The sequence below is a fragment of the Misgurnus anguillicaudatus genome, chromosome 3 (assembly GCF_027580225.2).
Source record: "Misgurnus anguillicaudatus chromosome 3, ASM2758022v2, whole genome shotgun sequence".
Classification (NCBI taxonomy): Eukaryota; Metazoa; Chordata; class Actinopteri; order Cypriniformes; family Cobitidae; genus Misgurnus; species Misgurnus anguillicaudatus.
Genome location: NC_073339.2, coordinates 48,669,741 through 48,689,907, shown reverse-complemented (window position 1 = coordinate 48,689,907; position 20,167 = coordinate 48,669,741). Strand labels below are relative to the sequence as shown.

The 20,167-nt window shown below is 40.0% G+C and overlaps 6 protein-coding genes across 10 annotated transcripts; 3 read left to right on the top strand and 3 right to left on the bottom strand.

Moving 5' to 3' along the window:
• Nucleotides 1-300: 300 nt before the first annotated feature.
• On the bottom strand, nucleotides 301-5,650 carry ercc5 (excision repair cross-complementation group 5). Of its 2 annotated transcripts, XM_073866305.1 has the most exons (16): nucleotides 5,519-5,650; nucleotides 5,168-5,260; nucleotides 4,732-4,907; nucleotides 4,531-4,646; nucleotides 4,245-4,344; nucleotides 4,069-4,131; nucleotides 3,854-3,994; nucleotides 3,564-3,765; nucleotides 2,381-3,256; nucleotides 2,088-2,302; nucleotides 1,882-2,001; nucleotides 1,583-1,796; nucleotides 1,371-1,515; nucleotides 1,080-1,290; nucleotides 928-1,002; nucleotides 301-852 (listed from the first exon to the last, which is right to left on the bottom strand). In XM_073866305.1, exons 2-16 carry the CDS (start codon nucleotides 5,253-5,255, stop codon nucleotides 415-417), a joined length of 3,180 nt encoding a protein of 1,059 aa, XP_073722406.1. In that variant the 5' UTR covers nucleotides 5,256-5,260; nucleotides 5,519-5,650; the 3' UTR covers nucleotides 301-414. The 2 variants fall into 2 exon arrangements, with proteins under 2 accessions (XP_073722406.1, XP_073722405.1); XM_073866304.1 differs by having other exon boundaries at nucleotides 519-852; nucleotides 928-1,290; nucleotides 5,168-5,272; nucleotides 5,519-5,571.
• blzf1 (basic leucine zipper nuclear factor 1) lies at nucleotides 5,585-9,310 on the top strand. Of its 2 annotated transcripts, none has more exons than XM_055206282.2 (7): nucleotides 5,585-5,713; nucleotides 6,167-6,258; nucleotides 6,400-6,824; nucleotides 7,073-7,272; nucleotides 7,397-7,525; nucleotides 7,702-7,918; nucleotides 8,327-9,310. In XM_055206282.2, the coding sequence occupies exons 2-7, from the start codon at nucleotides 6,237-6,239 to the stop codon at nucleotides 8,510-8,512; spliced, it is 1,179 nt and encodes a 392-aa protein (XP_055062257.2). In that variant the 5' UTR covers nucleotides 5,585-5,713; nucleotides 6,167-6,236; the 3' UTR covers nucleotides 8,513-9,310. The 2 variants fall into 2 exon arrangements, with proteins under 2 accessions (XP_055062257.2, XP_073722411.1); XM_073866310.1 differs by lacking the exon at nucleotides 5,585-5,713 and adding an exon at nucleotides 5,848-5,897.
• Nucleotides 9,311-10,001: 691 nt separating this feature from the next.
• Nucleotides 10,002-12,112, bottom strand: trmt10c (tRNA methyltransferase 10C, mitochondrial RNase P subunit). Of its 2 annotated transcripts, none has more exons than XM_055206281.2 (2): nucleotides 12,018-12,112; nucleotides 10,002-11,616 (listed from the first exon to the last, which is right to left on the bottom strand). In XM_055206281.2, exon 2 carries the CDS (start codon nucleotides 11,558-11,560, stop codon nucleotides 10,103-10,105), a length of 1,458 nt encoding a protein of 485 aa, XP_055062256.2. In that variant the 5' UTR covers nucleotides 11,561-11,616; nucleotides 12,018-12,112; the 3' UTR covers nucleotides 10,002-10,102. The 2 variants fall into 2 exon arrangements, with proteins under 2 accessions (XP_055062256.2, XP_055062255.2); XM_055206280.2 differs by having other exon boundaries at nucleotides 11,937-12,109.
• Nucleotides 12,113-12,284: 172 nt separating this feature from the next.
• On the top strand, nucleotides 12,285-13,954 carry txnl4b (thioredoxin-like 4B). The gene is made up of 3 exons (XM_055206289.2): nucleotides 12,285-12,526; nucleotides 13,068-13,219; nucleotides 13,609-13,954. Exons 1-3 carry the CDS (start codon nucleotides 12,395-12,397, stop codon nucleotides 13,772-13,774), a joined length of 450 nt encoding a protein of 149 aa, XP_055062264.1. The 5' UTR covers nucleotides 12,285-12,394; the 3' UTR covers nucleotides 13,775-13,954.
• A 246-nt stretch (nucleotides 13,955-14,200) lies between these two features.
• On the bottom strand, nucleotides 14,201-15,382 carry LOC129445147 (cotranscriptional regulator ARB2A homolog). Its single transcript, XM_055206286.2, has 2 exons — nucleotides 15,272-15,382; nucleotides 14,201-15,173 (listed from the first exon to the last, which is right to left on the bottom strand). Exon 2 carries the CDS (start codon nucleotides 15,164-15,166, stop codon nucleotides 14,234-14,236), a length of 933 nt encoding a protein of 310 aa, XP_055062261.2. The 5' UTR covers nucleotides 15,167-15,173; nucleotides 15,272-15,382; the 3' UTR covers nucleotides 14,201-14,233.
• A 677-nt stretch (nucleotides 15,383-16,059) lies between these two features.
• mrpl16 (mitochondrial ribosomal protein L16) lies at nucleotides 16,060-19,944 on the top strand. Of its 2 annotated transcripts, XM_055206288.2 has the most exons (6): nucleotides 16,060-16,129; nucleotides 16,249-16,314; nucleotides 17,269-17,340; nucleotides 17,607-17,755; nucleotides 17,933-18,226; nucleotides 19,489-19,944. In XM_055206288.2, exons 2-6 carry the CDS (start codon nucleotides 16,257-16,259, stop codon nucleotides 19,678-19,680), a joined length of 765 nt encoding a protein of 254 aa, XP_055062263.1. In that variant the 5' UTR covers nucleotides 16,060-16,129; nucleotides 16,249-16,256; the 3' UTR covers nucleotides 19,681-19,944. The 2 variants fall into 2 exon arrangements, with proteins under 2 accessions (XP_055062263.1, XP_055062262.1); XM_055206287.2 differs by lacking the exon at nucleotides 16,060-16,129 and having other exon boundaries at nucleotides 16,136-16,314.
• Nucleotides 19,945-20,167: the final 223 nt, after the last annotated feature.

The following is a 20,167-nucleotide window of genomic DNA, read 5'->3' as shown; positions in this document are numbered from 1 at the left end:
TGAGTATAAATAATAAAACCTTCATTATACTACACAATACATATTTTAATGAAGTTTATTTGGGAAGAGCATGGTCCTGTAATTGCAGAGAGGTCTCTATATATAACAGTCCCTCATCTCTGTCCCATGAGCATCCCTCCTCCTCCCCATCACCTCCCTCTCAGCTGCTATATCTGTCCCAGTAAAGAAAGGTGGAGGACTTTGGGTTTGGGTTAATATTCTGAGCCCTACCCTCGGACAGCACACCAAACGTGCTTTATCATCATATTTGATTACATGTTAATGCAAACTTGTGAAATACACATTTAATAATTTATTAAAAATTAAAAAAACACAAGACACACTTCTTCATGATTAAGCTGCAAACATTTCAATGCATTGCTTCTCGTCCATCTCTTGTTTAAATACACGCTGTCATAACTTGTTTCTACCCCTTCCTCTCCCTGCAGTGCGTCTTCCTCTTCCTCTCGTCTTCCCCTCGAACACGGAGCGTGCAGTTACCATAGCAACACTCCGCCCCTGCTCCGCCTCCTCCTCTGAGCTGGAGCTGCTTGACTCCGCCCCTCTTGACACCTGCTTCCTGTTGTGAGTAACTCCAGCAGTGTTTCTGCTCAGCATCATCTCCTCCTCTTGCACATCTGCATTTGATCCTATAAATCCTCCAGCTAACCTGACCTCCTGATCTGCTTTAGATGGAGAGGTAGTATCATCTTCATCATCAATATCATCATCATCTTCATCCTCTCTTTCTTTTCTTTTGAGGCAGGTGACGGCTCTGCGCAGACGCTGACTACGTATGCACTGTCTCTCCTGCTGCTCCAGGCGGAAGAACGAATCGATGCGCAGCTGCGTCTGCAGACACACAAGATTATGTCATTAAAAACATCTCAATGTTGAATAAAACTGAGTGTACTGAATGTATTTCACCTGTTGAGTGTTAAACTGTTTAAACATCGGCTGTAAAATCTCTTCAGTTTTTCTGCTGTTCCAACCAAAGCGGTTCTGACAGAACTTAAAGACAAGTTAAGAAAAACATGCAGACACATATGATGAAAACACATCTTTCCCCTACACATTACATAAGGATATTCTTTAAGGAGCTCCAGTTGTGGGCGGCCCCAGCTGAACGAAGCCTCTGATTGGTCCACTGTGGGCTGGAGGTACGCCTGAGCCACGGCAGGGTTTGGAAAACCAGGATGAAGATTAAGATCTCTGAGCTTCTTCTTGACCTTTGTGTCTTTGGGATTAGCAGTGAGCTTCTTCTTCTCCTGAGCTTCAGACCACCACTTACTACAACAAACACAGAAGATCAGCGAATGAAGGATCTCCAGAGAGCGTTTTATCAGAAACCATGCGAGTTTGTTACTGACCTGAATTCATGGAGCGGCTGTAGTCCAGTACCAGGAAACTCATTGAGTATCTCCATTCCTGTGACGTAACCCACACCTGAAATACCTTCGGTGTAGTCGCTGCCCAGCAGATAGGCCAGATTGATCAGCTTGGTCCGATCCAGGCCTACATAAGAAAACAACTTGTTTTAACAAATTCAACTTATTAATGACTTTAATTGAAAGATTCTCACCCAGTTGACTCTGCATGTCTGTGGACTGGTAATGCTCCACATATTTGTTCTGGTTAAAGAAATTCTTGAAGACTTGACGTCCACCGAAGAGCCAGATGTCACTGTCGTCCGTGATGGTGCCGTGTGTTTGGTCCAGACGATCTAGCGCAGCACATTGGGCTTCAGCCTCCATCGGTGCAATTATAAAGGGCACACCGAACAAACGCAACAGCTCCTGAGAACCAATCAGAGGATAGAAAATAACTTTAAAAAAAGAGTATCAGACACACACAGAGACGGATACACAGACACACACAGACCTGACTCTCCTGACACATTTGTCCTGTCACTGTTGTGCTGGTTCTCTCTTGTTGCTGTTGTTGTTGTTTCAGGTTGATCTGTTCCTCCTGTAGATTTCTCTCTAACTGCTCGAGCTCCTCCTGCAGGACATCAAGCGTTCATCTCAACACAACACGTGAACAACATTACCATCAGCAGCTCATGTAGAGGAACTCCATGACTTTACCACATCAATCTGATCCCATTCTCCAGCAGCAGGTGTTAGTTCAGTTTCTGATGCTTTCATCTGACTGCTGCTTCCAGCACTGTGATCTTCTTCCTCCGTCTCCTTCACATCCACATCATCTGATGCCATCTGATTGGTTGATTCCTCTTCTGCTTTAGTGTTAGGTTCCTCTGTATCAGACAGCCTCTCTGCATCGGACACATCAATAAAACTCTCTGCCAAAGATCAGACAAACACACGTGAAGACTCATTCAGCAAACTTCTAAATAATACTCATCTTTTGTGATTTGTACCTTCTGAGCTGCTGCTTTCATTTTCATCTTCTGTCTTCACAACAATCCTTCTGCTGTCCTCATCTCTCTGATCTCCATCAACATTCACTGATCTCTGATCAGAGGTGGCGCTCTGTTTTTCTTCATCCTCTGAAACATCTCCTGGCTTTAGAGCATCTTCAGGACTTTTAGGCTGAGATTGTGAGAGGAGAATGTGAGATGTGCTCGATGCCGTCTGTGAGGAAACCACAGAGACATCTTTACTGAGATCAACTTCATCCATTGTATCTTCTTCAGAGCTGCTCTTCACGTCCATCTGGTCCACAGTTTCAGCTCTATTGAAATTTCCCCCATCTCCTAAAGCATCCTGTATGGCCAGCAAAGTCCTGGGTGAAACACCTCCATCTCCAGTGAGCTCTGCATCATCAGGAGCTGTGTGTTTGTCCTCGTCCTCCGAGCTGCTCACGATGATGTGCTTTCTGTTGAGTTCTGAGTCGTCCATCATGGCGCTTTGGATGGCGTGTAAAGTTCGAGGTGACATACTTCTGGCGCTGCGCTCAGAGCCTGTCGTTCTGCATCCATCTTGAGCTCTCGTAACGACTGCTTCATCCCCACCACCATCATCATCATCAGAGGAGGAGGTGGAGTCCATCATGGCGCTCTGAATGGCCTGTAGGGTACGTGGAGACGGTGGAGCTCCTTCTGACTGCTGCTGTCCTTCAGTACACACCTGTTCTGGTATTGTGGAAGAAGAGGAAGGCTTGTTGTCATCATCAATGATGGGTCTCCACAGTGGCTCAGGTTTGCCTTTCGGTCTCTCTTTCCTCTCCCACGGAGAGCCAGACCACAGCGCAGGAGTCGATCGGCTGTCCACGGCGCTAGCGGCCTTCTGAGACCCTGAAGAACAACAGCACAATATCATTCTGTTCTCATCCAATACAATTCACTTTTATTAATTAATTATAATGTGACCACAGTAAGGGAGCGCCCTGTGGCAAGATGGCCGCCAAATGCGAACATTCCACTCAATTGGCCAGCAGTGCAGGCGAGACATCTAGCCTTTATACAGATCTATGATCAGCACATCTCTTATCGATCCATGCAAATTTTTAATCTGCAAAATGCTGTCTTAGCTCTGACTTCAAAAACCTATTTTCAGGTGAATATAAATTGTGAAATGACATTAACGTGTCTTTATTATGACCTTTAATGAGGATATAATGAGAAGAGTCCTCTGATACGACACGTCGGACCTCCACGTTCTGATGTTTCCCCTCGCCGTACTGCTGTTCCACCCCACCAGAGCTCCGATGACTCATTTCCTGTTGGACGTTCTCCAGTCGCTGGTTGAGATTGTTCCTCTGAAGAAGACCAGCCAGCTGATATTGAGAGAAGTCACTCGAGCGCTGTACACCAAAGGAAAGAAAGATTGTCAACAAATAACATCAGCAAACATACACTACAGTTGTGTTGAATGTGTTTGAGCAGCCGGACCTCTGGAGGTTTGTGGTACAGCGTGCGTCGTCTCTTGTTAAACTCCTTCATTTCCTTCAGGACTTCATGTTTGATCTCTGGGGGCATGAGTGAAAACTCTTCTGAATTGATGTCGACGGCATCTGGGTTTTCATAGATGTCCTGTTAAACACACAAACAATTAAAATTTGTTTAGTACTCATTTTGTGTGCTCTGTTGTGATTGGTTCAGCTCACCTGAAATCTGCTGTTGGTCTGCACGGACTCATCTTCTTCTCTTTCAATGTCCTCTTCTGAACTACAGAGACAGTTTGGGAAAGACAGGAAGACACCGGAAAGAACATTTAAACATTCTGACATGATACAGACAAAAAAATCATAATTATTATTATGTGTATGTGTCATTCTGAACTGCTCCTGTCTTTCTCTTCATCAGCAGGAAGTGCAGGTAGGACATACATGTCATCTGTCTCATCTCGTCTCACTGACGACAAGCTTGGAATCGACTCCTGACTGCAGTTACAAGACAGATTTGACCAAAATATTACCATAACCATAGTAGTATACATGCTTTTAACCCTGGAGAACCAACTGGTCAAATTTGGCCAATGTTAATTGCTGCTAAGAAAAGCGTTATAGGGTTCTCCAGGGTTAACGTTGACCATAAAAACTATTTCACATGTCTGATTTAGTTGGTACCTTGGATCTCCTAAAGCAGCTTTGATGGCCTGTCTCTTCAGAAACGTCCTGAGAAGTTTCTCATTGGTCTGTTTGGACTCACGTGTCATTTCCTCTCTCCTCTGTCTCCTCAGCGCCTGAAGAACCCACAGGAGCCAAGTTTTAAATGCAGATATCAACCATCATGGGTCTCTGTATCTATTTCAAGCATCCAGAACTCACCAGTGTCTGTTTCTTGAGCAGCGGCGCGTCTCCATCGTACACAAAGATGGGTTTGATCCGGAAGAACAGCAGCTTACAGAGACGATGGAAGAGAGTGAGGAGATGAGCGTTCTGAACACTATTTCCATCTCGATCCCGGACACCTTTGACTGCCTGATTCAACCAGATACTGATATCTGTGATGGGTTAGTTATAGATCCAAACAGGCCAGATGCAAATGCATACACCCAAAACAACACAATTCATACAAATATATGAAAGATACACAAAATACTGACTCTGTTATGACTTCACACCATATTTAAGAACCATGCATGGTACCTCAGGGTACCCCTTTAAAAGGGTCATAATAGATTTTTTGCTCACAGTATATGCTGTATAACAGTATTTAGAATGAGATGGGGTATAACACAGCGGTAGATGGTGTACAGGATACCGACAGCTAAAATCTTCCCCTCCAGGGTTTCAGGGTTAATGGGTTTTCCAGTGCTCTCCAAGAGCTTCCACAGTCCATGAACTCCCATTACACCTGTTTACAGATCTGAGATCAGCACTTAACTCAAATTCAAAAAGAAATACTGGTGATCAATATTTTCATATAGCTTATTAACCACATACAGATGAACAATGACAAATAAACAATCAAGGCTATTCCAATAATGTTGTAGCAATTAAATCATAAAAGAAAACAACAAAATATCTGCACATTAGTTTTTATAATGAATAAATTTCAAGCAATTTAAGAGAAAGAGCATGGTTATAATTGTTTTTATAATAATAATCTTACTCTTAAAAGTGTTGACGCGCGTCCGCACACATAATCAGTCCGTCGCAAACACGCGCTGACGTATGAGTTCCTTCATCATGAGTTCCGCTTCCGCTCAGTCACTTCAGCTGTTTCCGCTTCAACATGGACACAGAGGGTGGAACGCTGTCGGGGACGTGGCGAGGTTCATGAGCAAATATCAGCATTTAACACTTGGTAAGTACATTAATACATTGATAATGAATGAATATATGTATGATTGTATTGTTTAGTTAGGTTTTGTAGTTAATTTAGCTCTGACACAACAGTGTTGTTGATTATTATCATCATCATAACAGATAAAGAAACAGCGATAAGGAGAAACTCAGGACAAAGATCACAAACTCTGTTTATCAACACTGTGAGCAAACACTTACTAAACATATTTATTGAATCTTATGCTTTAATGCTTCTTTTAAATCCTAATAAACTCATTTATTTTTGTTTGGAGTACAAAACACATCATGATACACACATTTGTCTTTTTTATTTATTACATTTGTACTTTCTAGACAGCATTTAAAGTTTCTGAGTGATCTTACATTGAAAATAATCTCTCAGTAAACGTAGTTGATATAAAATCTTAATTTTGTTAAAATTCATGTATTTTAAAGATTATTTCTCTTATAGGAACCTAAGGTCTCATCCAGACTGTGAATATTTAAAGACTCACACATTGTCTCTATAAGAAACTTCAGTCATGTCTGTTGGAGTAATGAAAGGTGAGTTTATCTTTCTAACCATCTGATGTTTACATACCTGAGATACACAGCAGTCTAAATATCACCACGGCTATGCAAATTCATCTTCATTCTCAGCCAATCAAACACACTATAACCAAAAATCTCTCATCTCTGATTCAGCTGTCGTGGCAGTCCGGGGTCCCGGCGATGGTATGGAGACGGATAAACCGACGGTGGCCCCTGAGAGCCCCACAGAGACCCCGCTTTTAAAGATCATCACACCCAAGCACAGTCCACGAATCCATTCGGCGTCACCGCAGTCACCTGGAGTCTTACACCTGGGGAAGGTGAGCAGGGAATCTTGTACAGAGGTGGAGGCCGTGAGGATTGTGGTTCCCAGAGCCGCCATCAGCCGGAGCAGTCGTGTGGGATCTCACACTGATGGTAAAGGTGAAGATAAAGGATCACCACTGCACGGAGATGAGCGACCACCTTCTCCAGAACCTCTGGATTACAGGAGCGCCATGGAGAAACTCCAGAACTCGGAACGTCGGCTGTTACAGGATAAAGAAGGTCTATCAAACCAGCTCCGAGTGCAGACAGAGGTGCGTCCACACTTCCTTCAGTCCACATTATGTTTCATAATTATATATGTTATTTAAAGTGGGACAGACCTTACACGTGGTAAAGAGTCTTTTATTTATTTGTCAATTTGCAAATAAATTTGTGTTTTTTTTGTGAATCTCCATCCATTTATTTGGGAATATGAATCAATTCTAAGCCCACGGGTTATCCATTTGTACCGTAAAATATGGGTTCAAGTTAAATGTATGTTGACATTGTCTGTCGGCAGGTGAACCGTGAGCTGAAGAAGCTGCTGGTGGCGTCTGTTGGTGATGATCTTCAGTATCACTTTGAGCGTCTGGCACGAGAGAAGAACCAGCTCATCTTGGAGAACGAGGTTCTGGGACGTAACCTGGCACACACGGCCGAGCAGCTGGAGCGCATGAGCATCCAATGTGACGTCTGGAGGAGCAAGTTCCTCGCCAGCCGGTGAGAGTCCAGACAGTCCAGTATTGAACCAAAGACCTGTAAACTGGCATTGAGGGTTAATGCAACATGTTTTTACTGAATTAAAATCAGTTTAATGATCTCATGGGTTTGTATGTGTCTCTAGAGTGATGGCCGAAGAACTGACCAATGCCAGAGCGGCTCTACATCGTCAGACTCGAGAGGCTCAATGTGCCATTCAGGATCTATTGAGAGAAAGAGAGGAGTTCTCTAGAGACATGACCCACACACACAGGTAATTTTTGGAGACACTTTCATCCAAAGTGACTTAGGTATCAGCGTGTGTGTGCCTTTTGTGCTGCTGATGCAACGCTTTACCACTGAGTTGTACAGGAGCACTGAATCTTTATCAGTGTAATGAACTTGAGAGATTTCAGTTCTGGGTCAATGTGTTGGTGTGTGTCTCTTTAGATCACTGGAGCAGCTGTTGGTGTCACTGCAGTGGGGTCGACAGCAGACGTATTACCCCAGCGCACAGCCTCTCAGCACCGGCGAGCTCGCTGCAGCCAATCACAAGCTCGCAGATGCCATCAATGCACATCTGCTGGGTAATGTGGGTGACAGCAGAATGAAGAAGAGCCAGAGCTCAGAGATCTGCACCACACCAGCAGAGAAAATGGCAGAGAAGGTACTGTGTACCATCAACTACTACATACTTGACATTATTATTCTTTATATTATTATGTTATGTGATTCTAAATTAAGCCATTCTAGTTGATCACTGAAATTAAAAATGGATTGTTAATGATTCTGTTTATTATAAGAGCAAATGCAGAACATGGGTGTGTCTGCCATGACGTATATACCCTATACCACACACAAAAGATGTTTATTTAGTTCCTCAAAGGAACTTCAGAACTACATACACATGAGTAATTTTGGTATTTAAAGATTTAAGCATGGACATCCAAAATCAGCCATTAGGTTCCTCTTGAAGTCCACTCCATCATCTCCACTGTCTTCAGCACATTCAGGTCTAGGTTGTTTTGACTGCACCAGAGTCTCTAAATCTTCTGCTCATTTTTCATCTCTTCAGGTTCTCCGCAGTCTGGATCTCACAACCTGCTCAGAGAAAGGTGCTGATGCTTCCACATCTGATCCTGTACATTCACCTTTCCTCCCCAACAAGAAAAGCATCGGACGCTTCCACCCGTACACGCGCTACGAGAACATCACGTTTAACTGCTGCGAGCGCTGTAGTGGAGAACTCATTGTCCTCTAGACGTTTCGCTCTGTGCTCGGTTTATCTACAGTCTGTTATTTTCTTATCATTATTAAAAATAGTAGAAAATAAAACTCACACAGTGTGACTGACCTGGTCTGACATCTCTTGAGCTCTTCATCTGAGGTTTCTTGAAGCATATAAGAGATGGATTTACAGTTTACACTGAGACAATCTAGGTACTCCGAATGAGAGGATGTTTTTTTTGACAGTTTTTAAGTTTTATCTGAGCTCTTAGTGAAACAAAGAGCTTCTCAACAGAGATAACACAGAAAACTTCCCAACAGATTGACATGTGAAGCTTTGACCTGCAGAGATCTGTCTGAGATTGTGACTTCATGTCAGCGTGTAAATGTCATAGGTCAAGTGAGCAGAAAACTAATGCAGTAATTTTGCAAACACACACGCGAGTCTTTCTCTGATGAAACACAAGCACACTGATCTTATTATAGAAATATAATCTGCTGTGAGGTTTTGAGACCCAAATATTGATTTGAGTAATTGAGGTGTTGTACCTGTTGATGGTGCAGTGTTAGAGAGATTAAAGTGTATGTTGAGATTCAGAAGATGTGTTTAGTTTAAGTTTAGTTTTGTCTGACATCAGGATATCTGAACATGATGGGATGTATTTATAATGGAGTGTTGTTAGCTAATGATTCTCATATAGTGAACAGATATATGATGCAGGTAAATGAAATCTGTGTGTCTGTATTTGCACTGAAGTTACGGTTTATCTGCAGTGTTGTTAAAATGCTTTTAATATTTCACAAATGAACAAAATACATTTTTTGAAGTGAATCTTGTTCTGTCCTTGTATTTGGATTGGCTTGAAATGTTTCTCGCCATGAATATACTCATGCATAGAAGCTGGAATAATGTTTTCATATTATTTCTCAAACATTAAATATGAGAAGTAAAAGCTCTGCTGGGTTTCCTAATGCGATTGCCAGCTCCAGATTTCTGTCATTACACAAGACTGAATCAGTTTTGAATGTTTTATAAATCTTATGTACTGTATTAAAGAATCATTATTCTGAAAAATGAAAATTTTAAGCCTATTTTTAAGTCCATTTCATGACACTTAAGCAACTTTATCTTAAATTTGATTAGTGAAAAAATGCATCTGCATATTATACGTCATGGCAGAACTTACTGTACTGGGTTTAATGTATGCAGATTTAAAGGGGTCATATCATGAAAATATTCATGTTTAAGTGCTATAATTGTGTCCCCAGTAATCCTGTCAATCTAGAAAACATTAAAAAGAACAACCCAGTAACCTTGTTTTGCCAAGCCATTCTTTGCAAGCATGTGGAAACTTGGGTTGTTCGGATTTTGCACTCTGGGAACACCAAATACTTATTTTACATCTTAAAAAAAATCTCATAATATGACCCCTTTAAGATTTTAAATGTTATGTCTACACCAGAAGATATTCATTAGTCAAGCAGTCATGTCAGACTGCTAAAAATTTGTATGTAATATGATCTGGACATACTGTGAATTACTCATCTGAACACATGATTTATTTCTATTGAACACAATAAGAACAGCATTAAGTGTGAATGATGTAAAAACACAGTATTATTATTATTCATTGTCGTTCCACCAGTTTCTCTGGTCTCTGGGTGTTTTCTGTCTGTCTGTTGTATTTCTCAGTCTTGTCTGAACTTTAGTGCTGTCGCGGGAGACATGGACAGATTCTTTACCGATATAATCTCTTGTTGGGCTTCTCCGTTTACTCAAAAATATTCTGTCTCTTTCTCTCTCCCAGTTGTTTTCATCCCCATTCATCAGTGTCCTGGATCTGACCGACTGTATGCTTTTATTCTCCCTGTGCGGATAAAAGCCACCGTGTTTTCTTTTAGGAACAAACTCGAAAGCTTTCTTCCAACTCCCCGTTTCTTTAACGGTGGTCAGAATGCGGATCATCTGATCTAAAGTCAGGTTCTTCGCACCCGAGCCCCAATCCAGATATTCATCGAGAGGAAGTCTAGCCGTGGCCAATTTGAGTCGTTTCGCGTTGGCCAACGAAACACCTGTATGTATGGAGCGGTCGACCATCGCGCCCACAATATAGACTTTACCGTGGTCAAAGCGACGCAGGACATTGGGAGAATCGGCCGTGAGGTAGACGAGGCTCTCGTGAGGAAACATCTCTGTGTGTTGGTGAGGTGTGGCTGTGATGAGCAGACGTTCCCAAGTCTCTGTCCCGTAGCGTTTCAGGATTTCTCTGTGGTAGACTCCATCAGGCCGTAGGTTACAGAAATGAAGGTGAAAGGGGTCGACGGATCTACGGTTCCATCCTTCTGTCTCCAGTAGCTGTGAAACCGTGTTTTCTATCTCTCTCTGTGTCATGTGCTGCTCGTAGCTCATGTCATACACCAGAGGTTGACCGAAGCGCATGGCCTGCGCCGCCCTCCAGTTTAAGAGCGCATCCATAGAGCGGCTCCAGAACCTCAACAGGAACGTGTTCTTCAAGGAATGTTCTTCAGCATCTCCATCATCTTTCTCCGACTCATCATCCGCCTCCACTTTCTTCTCCAGTTTCTTCTTTTCCTGCTTCTCCTTCTTGGAAATCTTGTGTCCTTCCTTGATTGCCAAAAACTTGAGGTACTTCTTTTTACCAGACTTCGTGGTCAGTCCAGAGAGATGTTCTAGCTGCTCATCTGTAATGTTCTTCGGTACCAACTTTCCTGCGTGATGCCACATCTCCACCAGCTCTCGACCGGCTTCCATCACGGACGGCTCTGCTTCTGCGTGCGGTGTTAAATTCTCCTCATCGTTTTTTTCCTCGCGCAGTGCCTGAGATTTCATCATGGATTTCCAGATATCCAGGTCGAGCTTTTCAGCAGGAACATTGTCTGCTCCGTCTTTCTGTAGTCTCCAGCTGGTGCTGATGGGTCGAGTTAAGACGTGTGTGGAGGGAATAGAGCCAAGCTCCTGAAATCTCAAACTCCTCGCATGTTTTCGAAAAATAGTCTGAAGCGGGGCAGAGGTGCATCTCCATCGCACAGCCCGTGTGCAAAACCTCTGAAGTATCATCATAGACGTGCTTTTTAAACACAGCTGTTTATGTGCATCACATCACAAGTCAGGGCTGCCTGTGAAAAAATCAGAAATCAGATATGCTATGAAGTTAGGGTTATATAGGCAAGAACAGGTTAATATCTATAAAGTTGGGCTGTCGCATACAAAATAAAAGTTTGTTTATGTGTGTGCAATGTGTGTAATTATTTTGTATATAAATACACACATGCATGTATGTGTGTATTTATATATACATAATAGTTACACATAATACACAAACAAATACAACTATCTTTAAACAATATTTTAACAGTTTGGAATGGTCTGTTTGAAGAAATACTCAAAACAGCAATACATATAAAATTACTAAGATTAAGCGTAGGCGACAACTTACCCCGGTCTGTGTTATATATATTATAAGTCTTACAATAATATTGACATAAATATGAATTAATATAACATATATTAGCTGTACATCCACTCAAAATTCTCTGTTGATCCCTCAGAAGGACACACGCTGCCTGCTGTCATGCGGCTAGCCCGTGTGCACCAACTAAACTTACCGTGCAGAAATCTAAAGTTACCAGATAATTATAAACATATAAATAGATATTTATACGCTTAAAAATATTTAGTACACAAACATCTGAAATTGGGTTAGTGTTTCTTAAAATAATAAATACCACTAACAGGAATAATAGCATATTAGTAGTCACAAAAGCGTATAGGAACTAAGATGTTTTATGTTTCGAGTCGGGTGGTATATAGTGCGACAACTCACAACAGTAAACATCCGCAGTAGTTTATATTGCAGATTTTTATTTAGATGTGAGGGAAAATAGCAAAATCGCTATGAGTTTTTTTCTTCCTAAACTTTCCAGTAAGAAAGAGATTGATGACGCGATTAAAGGAGTCGCTGAGAGAGTTTTAGTGCTGCGCTTCGGCAGAGATGAAGATTCCGCGTGCCTACAGCTCGATGACATCGTGAGTCTTTTATCATCACATTAACACTTACACATTTCATTCATCACCACATTATTTTTTGTTGTTGTTGTGGTATTGTTTGTTGTTATGCTTCAATTTGTATTTATTTTACCACCGAATTGTTGTCATTATGAATCATAAACGTTGAGTTATGTATCTACATTCTAATTTCTCACATTGTTTTGCTGATTTATATACTACTTAATGTAACTTAAAAAAACATTCAAATAATTTCTGTAAAATTTATAGGCAACTTATTTTTAAACTAACAATGCATAACAATACCATACATTTAATAGTTATTATATAATTTTTTTTTCTCTAAATGTTATACTGTTTTTCTGTACTCTACATCTACTGTAAAGCTGCTTTGCAACAATCCAGAATTGTGAAAAGCAATATAGAAAAATATTTTTGAAAAATAAAAAATATGAATTTTTTGAGAATTTGCTCTATTATTAGTTGCATTTTAATCTGTATTTTGCTTAAATGTTTTAATTTATTTTGAGTGTAATACATTTGAGTTTCTGTTATTTGACAGCTGTCAAAAACTGCTCATGATCTGAGTAACATGGCGAGTATTTATCTGGTGGATGTGGATCGAGTGCCGGTTTACACACAATACTTTGACATCAGTTTCATTCCCTCCACCGTCTTCTTCTTCAACGGTCAACATATGAAAGTTGACTATGGGTGAGGATTGATAAATATAAGCTAATTTTTATTACCATCCATATTGAATATGACCGTAAACCTCTTTGACACTTACTGTCTGTCTATATTATTTGCTGTAAGTGCAGATGTTTCCTATAGCATTGCAATTTTAGTTTCCATTTGTAAAACAGACACAGGATGTTTTTCTACTGAAAGCTACAAGATCAGCATCTGTGGTTAAATTGTGTGAGGATGAACCTTTGATAAAGAAAAGACATAACGTCTGATGTTTTCAAAGAGTGAGTGTGTATAAAAGATCAAAACATGTAACTCTTACTGAACATTATTTCACAGCTCTGTCCGTTTCTCTATGCTCTTATGTAAAAGTTTATATCAATCCTCTCAGACTTTTGATGTCCTTCATGCAGATCTCCAGATCACACCAAGTTTATTGGAAGCTTTAAAAGCAAACAAGACTTTATGGATCTTATTGAAGTCATCTATCGAGGTGCCATGAGAGGGAAGCTGATTGTTCGAAGCCCAATTGACCCGAGAAACATCCCCAAATACGATCTGCTGTACCACGACATCTAGGATCAATTTTTTTTCAGACAGAGAAGAGCACAGATCAGTTAAGAGTCATGACTAGAGATAAAGACTAGTTAAAGTGATAAAGAGTTTCCCGTGGAAATGACAATCTGATTTATTTATTTATCAACTCTTGTTTTTTTGTATGATGTTTTTAAAATAAAGATCATATTGGTTACACACTGAGCTAAATGAGACGGATTCAACCTAGTTTGTATAGTAGTCCTATAATGTGACGTATTTCAGAATGAAGCAGGACATTCATTAACGAAACAAACCTTAAGCCTTCAAAATGACAAAATTATTATTTGACTACTGGTTAACATGAATAACTCGCACAACATTGATTATTTTGAGTATTTGCATTGATGAAGAATTAAACATTTATCTTTGGAGCAATCATTTAAGTTATGTGTCATAAGAAAGTAAACATTCTGATGCTATTATTTTTATTTCAGTTCATTGTCAATAAGAAGGTGAATTATTATTTGGGTCACTTCTACGACTCTTGCTTCTAGTGATGATTTCAAATGGAGTCGGTGGAGCTTTAGGTTTCATAATCTTGGTAAAAAAGCGAAACACCGACTCCATGCAGACTGCAGGTGCACAGTCGTGACATTCTGTACCTGCCGATATCTGCGGGCAGCCTGCCTTCAATGAACCCACAGACCGGTTCAGAGGTTTTGTGCTGAGGATCCAAGTTCTAGAGTGAGATTTTAACCAATCACGACCGGCTTTACCCAAGGGCTGATGCCACAAGCTATGAGACGAGTCAAGAAAAGCCACCGCCTTCACTCGATTCTCAACCTCGTCTAGCCAATGGCACAGCAGATCTACAAAAGCCAGTCCTCCATAGCCATGAGCGACCACAAAGATATGCTCAGCACAACTCTTGGATATCAGACGTTCCCAGACTAACCAGACGTGTCGTTCCATGGTTTGACCGCCTTCGTTGGGATTCATTAGGATAACTGCACAAGATTCCAGTGCAGCCCAGCGTAGGTATGGAATCTGACTGCCTCGCTCCAGTCCTTCATGTGCCACGATCTTCCAACTCCATACACCGCATCTCATTGATCCCCAGTCCTGGATCAGAACCATGAGGCTCCCGGGATGCTCCAGAGCTCCTGGACTCAAAAATACAAAACTGCCCTCCTCGAGATAAAACCTGATGAGATGAAGCTTCTCTTCTAAGAGGCTGTAGACGTGTTGAGTGATGTAATGACACAGAGTTTGATGTTCTCGCTCTGTTCCCTGGACATCACTTAGTTTGAATGTAAACCTGTAGGGTTCGTAGGTTTCTCTGTGTCGCAGATAGCCTTCCTCATTAAAGGAATATGGAAAATCTGATTGAGACTGAGACGGATTATAGCCCGGCCCAGAGCCCTTCAACATCATTCATGACCTGCAAATAATTTGATTTTAAAATCATTTAACAATCTCTCCCAACCATAACTTATTTGCTTCATTTACAAAGCAGCAGTAGACACAAATAAAGTTTACCTAGTAACACTGTACCATCTGAGAACTAAGAGAAAGTTTACTGCGTGTGTTTGATTGAATAATCAGATATCATGAACAGCTGATGGGGATTAAATGAGGGTGTGGCTTTACGTGTCTTAAAACAATGAGCAATAATAGTATGTTTACAGGCATACTACGCACTATGTACTATATACTGCCTTTTGCCTTCTTAAAAAAGTTTTAAAAACTGTTTGCACTATGGATCATATTAACACGTTATGGGGCATTGTCCAAGTCATAAATCCAGGACCTTAGTTATAAAATATATATTAGAAAACATTTGAAGTGATCAAAAAAGTTAATCAAAGTTTTCCTATGACAAGAATTGGTACACATTTTGGTTTTAGGACAACTCTTATGAAAGGTTTTAGTTTTTTTTTTACAAACATACCATACAAAAACAATACTGGTAGGCTATGCATATTTAGACAAATCAATGGCACTGATATATGTTAAGATATGTCAAGGTAAAATCAAATAGACTTTGCATTTTAGTCTGGGACTAGGATGAGCCCTGTCTGGGAAACTGCTCCTCTATGTTAAACTACATTTGTTTTAAAATATGATTTTTTTGTAATACATATTTGAATTACTTTAAATTGTAAACAAGTTTTCAAAATTTATTTGTATTTTTATTTTGTTTGTATTTCTTCGATAAGGTGCAATCTAGTTAATAATAACAAATATAAATACATTTTAAAGAAGAATAGAGAATGAATGAATGAATGTAAAAGTGTGTGTTAATTTTAATCCATAGATATGTATATCTATGATTTTAATCTATCAACAGACGGAAGTGATGTCATGTTTCACCCGGCGGGATTTGAGCGACGCACCGTAAGTTTGATCAAACATGGCAGCGACCTTGTGCACTGCATGAGATTCTGATGTGAAATATGAATGACTAGAAATTAACATTGATACAGTAAATCTGTGTTTTGCTTATTAAACTTTAGGAGTAGTCATGTTATCGATAGTAAAGCGCGTGTTTCTGGGAATCACCCGGACATCAAACCGGACAGGTAAAGTTTAGTACAGAAATGATTTTCATGACACGCACTATAGTTTTATTTGGACGTGTGTTATTATTATACCATGATCAAACAATGTCCCTTTGACGCTGAAATCATACCATGCTTTTACACTTGCCTTATGGCATTACCTTAATTAAAATGATAATACCATTGTGAAATACATTGGAGTGTAAATATGATCATCGTCATAACATAATTATGTGTTATTGTAATCAATACTATATTAACATGGTATCATCATCCACTGATACCTGATTAATGTATTATCAAACCACTGCAGTAATGTAAACACTAGTGATCTTCAGATTTAAAGGAGACGTATCATCGATGTTTAAGTGCTATAATTGGGTCTCTGGTGCTTCTATCAGCCTAGAAAATGTGAGAAAGATCAACCCAGTAAGTTAGTTTTGCTAATCCAGTTCTGCAAGTATGTGAAAAAATAGGCTTGTTTGACTTCATGCGGCACTGCTAGAACTGACAGGCGGGTGACGTTAAAGTGCCGCGAGAGCGAGGCGAAATTACATTTTGTATGATTTCTCGAATCATTCTTGCAGTACTTTGACGTCATCCAGCTGTCAGTTCTTGCAGCGCCGCATGAAGTCGAACAAGCCTAGTAGCTCATTGAACTTTGGCTCCCCTTGTGATGTCAGAAGGAGATCTTATTATAATAATTCCACCCCTTAATCTGCACTATCCAACCACGACCCTTCTATTTAGTGCAGAGTTCAACTAATTTGCATTTAAATGGACACACCCAAAAAATGAAATGTCCCCTTTAACCATTTAGTAATTTAGCAGATGCTTTTGTCCAAAGTTTTGTAACCAAACCCTTATCTAGTTTCTCTTTAGGATAATGTGTGTAATAACTAGTAAAATGTGCTTATTTATTTTATTCATAACATTTATGTTTAGATTGACTACAATCAGTTTCTTTTTCCGCAGATGTTGTGCAGAGTAACTTGAAGGTTCTTTCAGCTGGTTTGAAAACTTATGAAATCCCACCAGACTTCAGTGGTAAATATTCTTCTTGACCATCAGTATTTAACCGGTCAAGCACATTTATTCAGGTCATCATGATCTATATCAGGCATGAGCTACATGCTGATGATAGAGTTTAATATAGTTTATTACAGCATGGGTGCGAGTTTCTTTTCAGCACTTTCAGAACTTGATGATGTCAGTGTGCTCATGATCTAATATGCTTTTAATGAATATGGTGACATTTTTCTTCCCATTTAGACTGTGATGTTCTTGTTGTTTGATGTTCTCCTTTCATGCAGATGTGGTTCTACCAGAAAGACCTAAACTTAAATTCCTTAATAAGGTCCCAAACTTTAAAAAGGCAAAGAAGGAGATGAAGAGGCTGCGTGACATTCAGGGACCTGCAAAAGCAGCCAACACGTTCACTAAAGGACAGTTTGGTATTGTGGTGAGTTTTCTGAATCTCTTTTATCTTCGCGCTGTGTGTATACAACATTTACTGTACATTCATCCCTGAAGCAGTTTATTTTTAAGTAACTTACAAGTTTAGTTTTTTTAAAGGTGTCATAAGATGTGTTAGTTATATGATTAATAAAAGCATGTTGATTTTTGTCTTTGTTTTTAGGCTCTGGGTGGAGGATACCTGCACTGGGGTCACATGGAGATGATGAGATTGACCATTAACCGCCGCATGGACCCTCGCACAACATTCGCTCGCTGGCGCATCAATGCTCCGTACAAACCCATAACTCGTAAAGGTCTCGGTCAGCGTATGGGCGGAGGAAAAGGTGCCATCGATCACTACGTTACTCCAGTGAAATGTGGCCGATTGATAGTAGAGGTCGGAGGTCACATTGAGTTAGGAGAAGTTGAGGGGGTTCTTACAGAGGTGGCCAAAAAACTTCCCTTTCCAGCCAAGGTTTGTTCTGAGCCATCTTACATAACTGACTTCCCCTTCCTGTATTTTCATAATCATCTTTTCTTTAAAAAAGATGGAGCAATACCTCTCTGTAAATGAGGAAATGTAGCCACATATGTTATTTAAAGAACATTTCAGTTTTTAGAAATTAAAACATACAAATGTAAAAACAAGCTTCTTGTATAAGTTTATAAAACGGTTAGTTTCAGTTCTTCATTCTGATTGGTCAATAGCTACCGCTGTACTCATTGATTCTGTGCATCACTGCGTATCACCCTTAGCAATGTAAACATATGTGATACATATTTTTTGCTTTAATATTTATATTGTGTGATAACCGTTTAATAAAAGCAATAAGGTACTTGAGGCTGTGGTGTAGGGGTGGGCGATTTATGAAAGTGTATGTGTGGACTGTATGAAAGTGAAAAGTGTAAGACTGTATGAAAGTGGTTACCAGTATTGTGTTGCTCCATAATATGGATTTTGCAATACTGTTGGCTTGATGCGGTTGCATATTCCTAAATTCTATTTTTGCATTTATATAGTTTGTTCAATTTGGTACTCTTTGCACTTTCTAACACTAACCACCAGGTTTATACATTTACAAACGACTGCCATCCATCTCTTATGTGACCGTGAGAAGAGTGCACACTACAGATTAACCTAGTACAAATGAAAAAAATGGATGTGGTAAAACCTTAAAAAAAATTCCTTTTCGTGGGCGCCTTGTGCCAACCCCTGCAAAATGCCACCCTGAGCACCTGCCCATGTTTCCTTATATGGCAATATCCTGTAATATACCTCGATATGAATTTTAGCTCATGATATCACTCACCCCTAGTGTGCTGCAGTGGTGAGGCTACATGAGGCTCAGGGTGGCACTGCCCACTTAGATTGGCAGCTGGCCCCCTCAGTTAGAAGAGACATAAAATATTTTTGTGGAAAGTAGAAGAAATCGCACATAAATTATATTAATCTCTTTAATAATAATAATCACTCAAATACATCATTCAGAAAAAAAAACTATTTTTATAGAAAGTTTATGATTTACATGTATTTCTAAACCTTTTTAAACAATTTGAGCACAAGATGTTAAAGTGAACTGTTTTCTGTGTGCACATACACATACTCAAATGAACACACAAAGTGTGTGATTATTGTGATTACTTTCAATTTGTAACCCCAGTCTTCATTTGACAGAATTTTGGAAATGCATGCAGTTATATATCAATCATAACATAATTTCTCATTTTTTCCTGTAGGTGGTGAGCAGGGAAAGTCTGTCAGCGTTACAGCAGGAACAGATAGAGAAAGAAGTCAACAATCAGAACCCCTGGACCTTCCAGAGGATCGCCCAATCCAACATGTTAGGCATTCGTAAAGTCCTCAGCCCGTTTGACCTCCACAATCACGGACGATACACTGGAAAGTTTTATAACCCAGGAAGGGTTTAGTTTGTTTCATGAGATAACAGATCACTAATCTAGTAATGTCAGCACATAGCTGAACTCAAGCCCTTCAGGACGGATGTGGTGAAACAAGTTGTTTTTTTTTAAGAGGAAGAATTGATGATGCTTGCTGTTATTAATGTGGGTTATCAGATTTGCTCTGCTGAGGATGATTCACACTTAAGATATTAAGATGCTCAAACTCAGTCCATTGATATGTTGTGTCTTGTCATTGTTTATTAAACAGTCATTCATATTTATTTACATACATTTGGTTAGTTTACTGTTTGGTTTTTCTGGATGGGCACAATGACCTGAGCCGTTTCTCAATACCAAGTACGCCAAACTCGGACTTGTGTCCTTCGTAGTTCGAACTTGCAAGTTCAGACTCGGAAGAACGAACTTCTGACGCGAAATGCATTCTGGGAAACTTCGCTGTCATAAGTCCACACAAGTCTCCTCTGATGCATCCTCGGTAAAATGGGCGGATCAA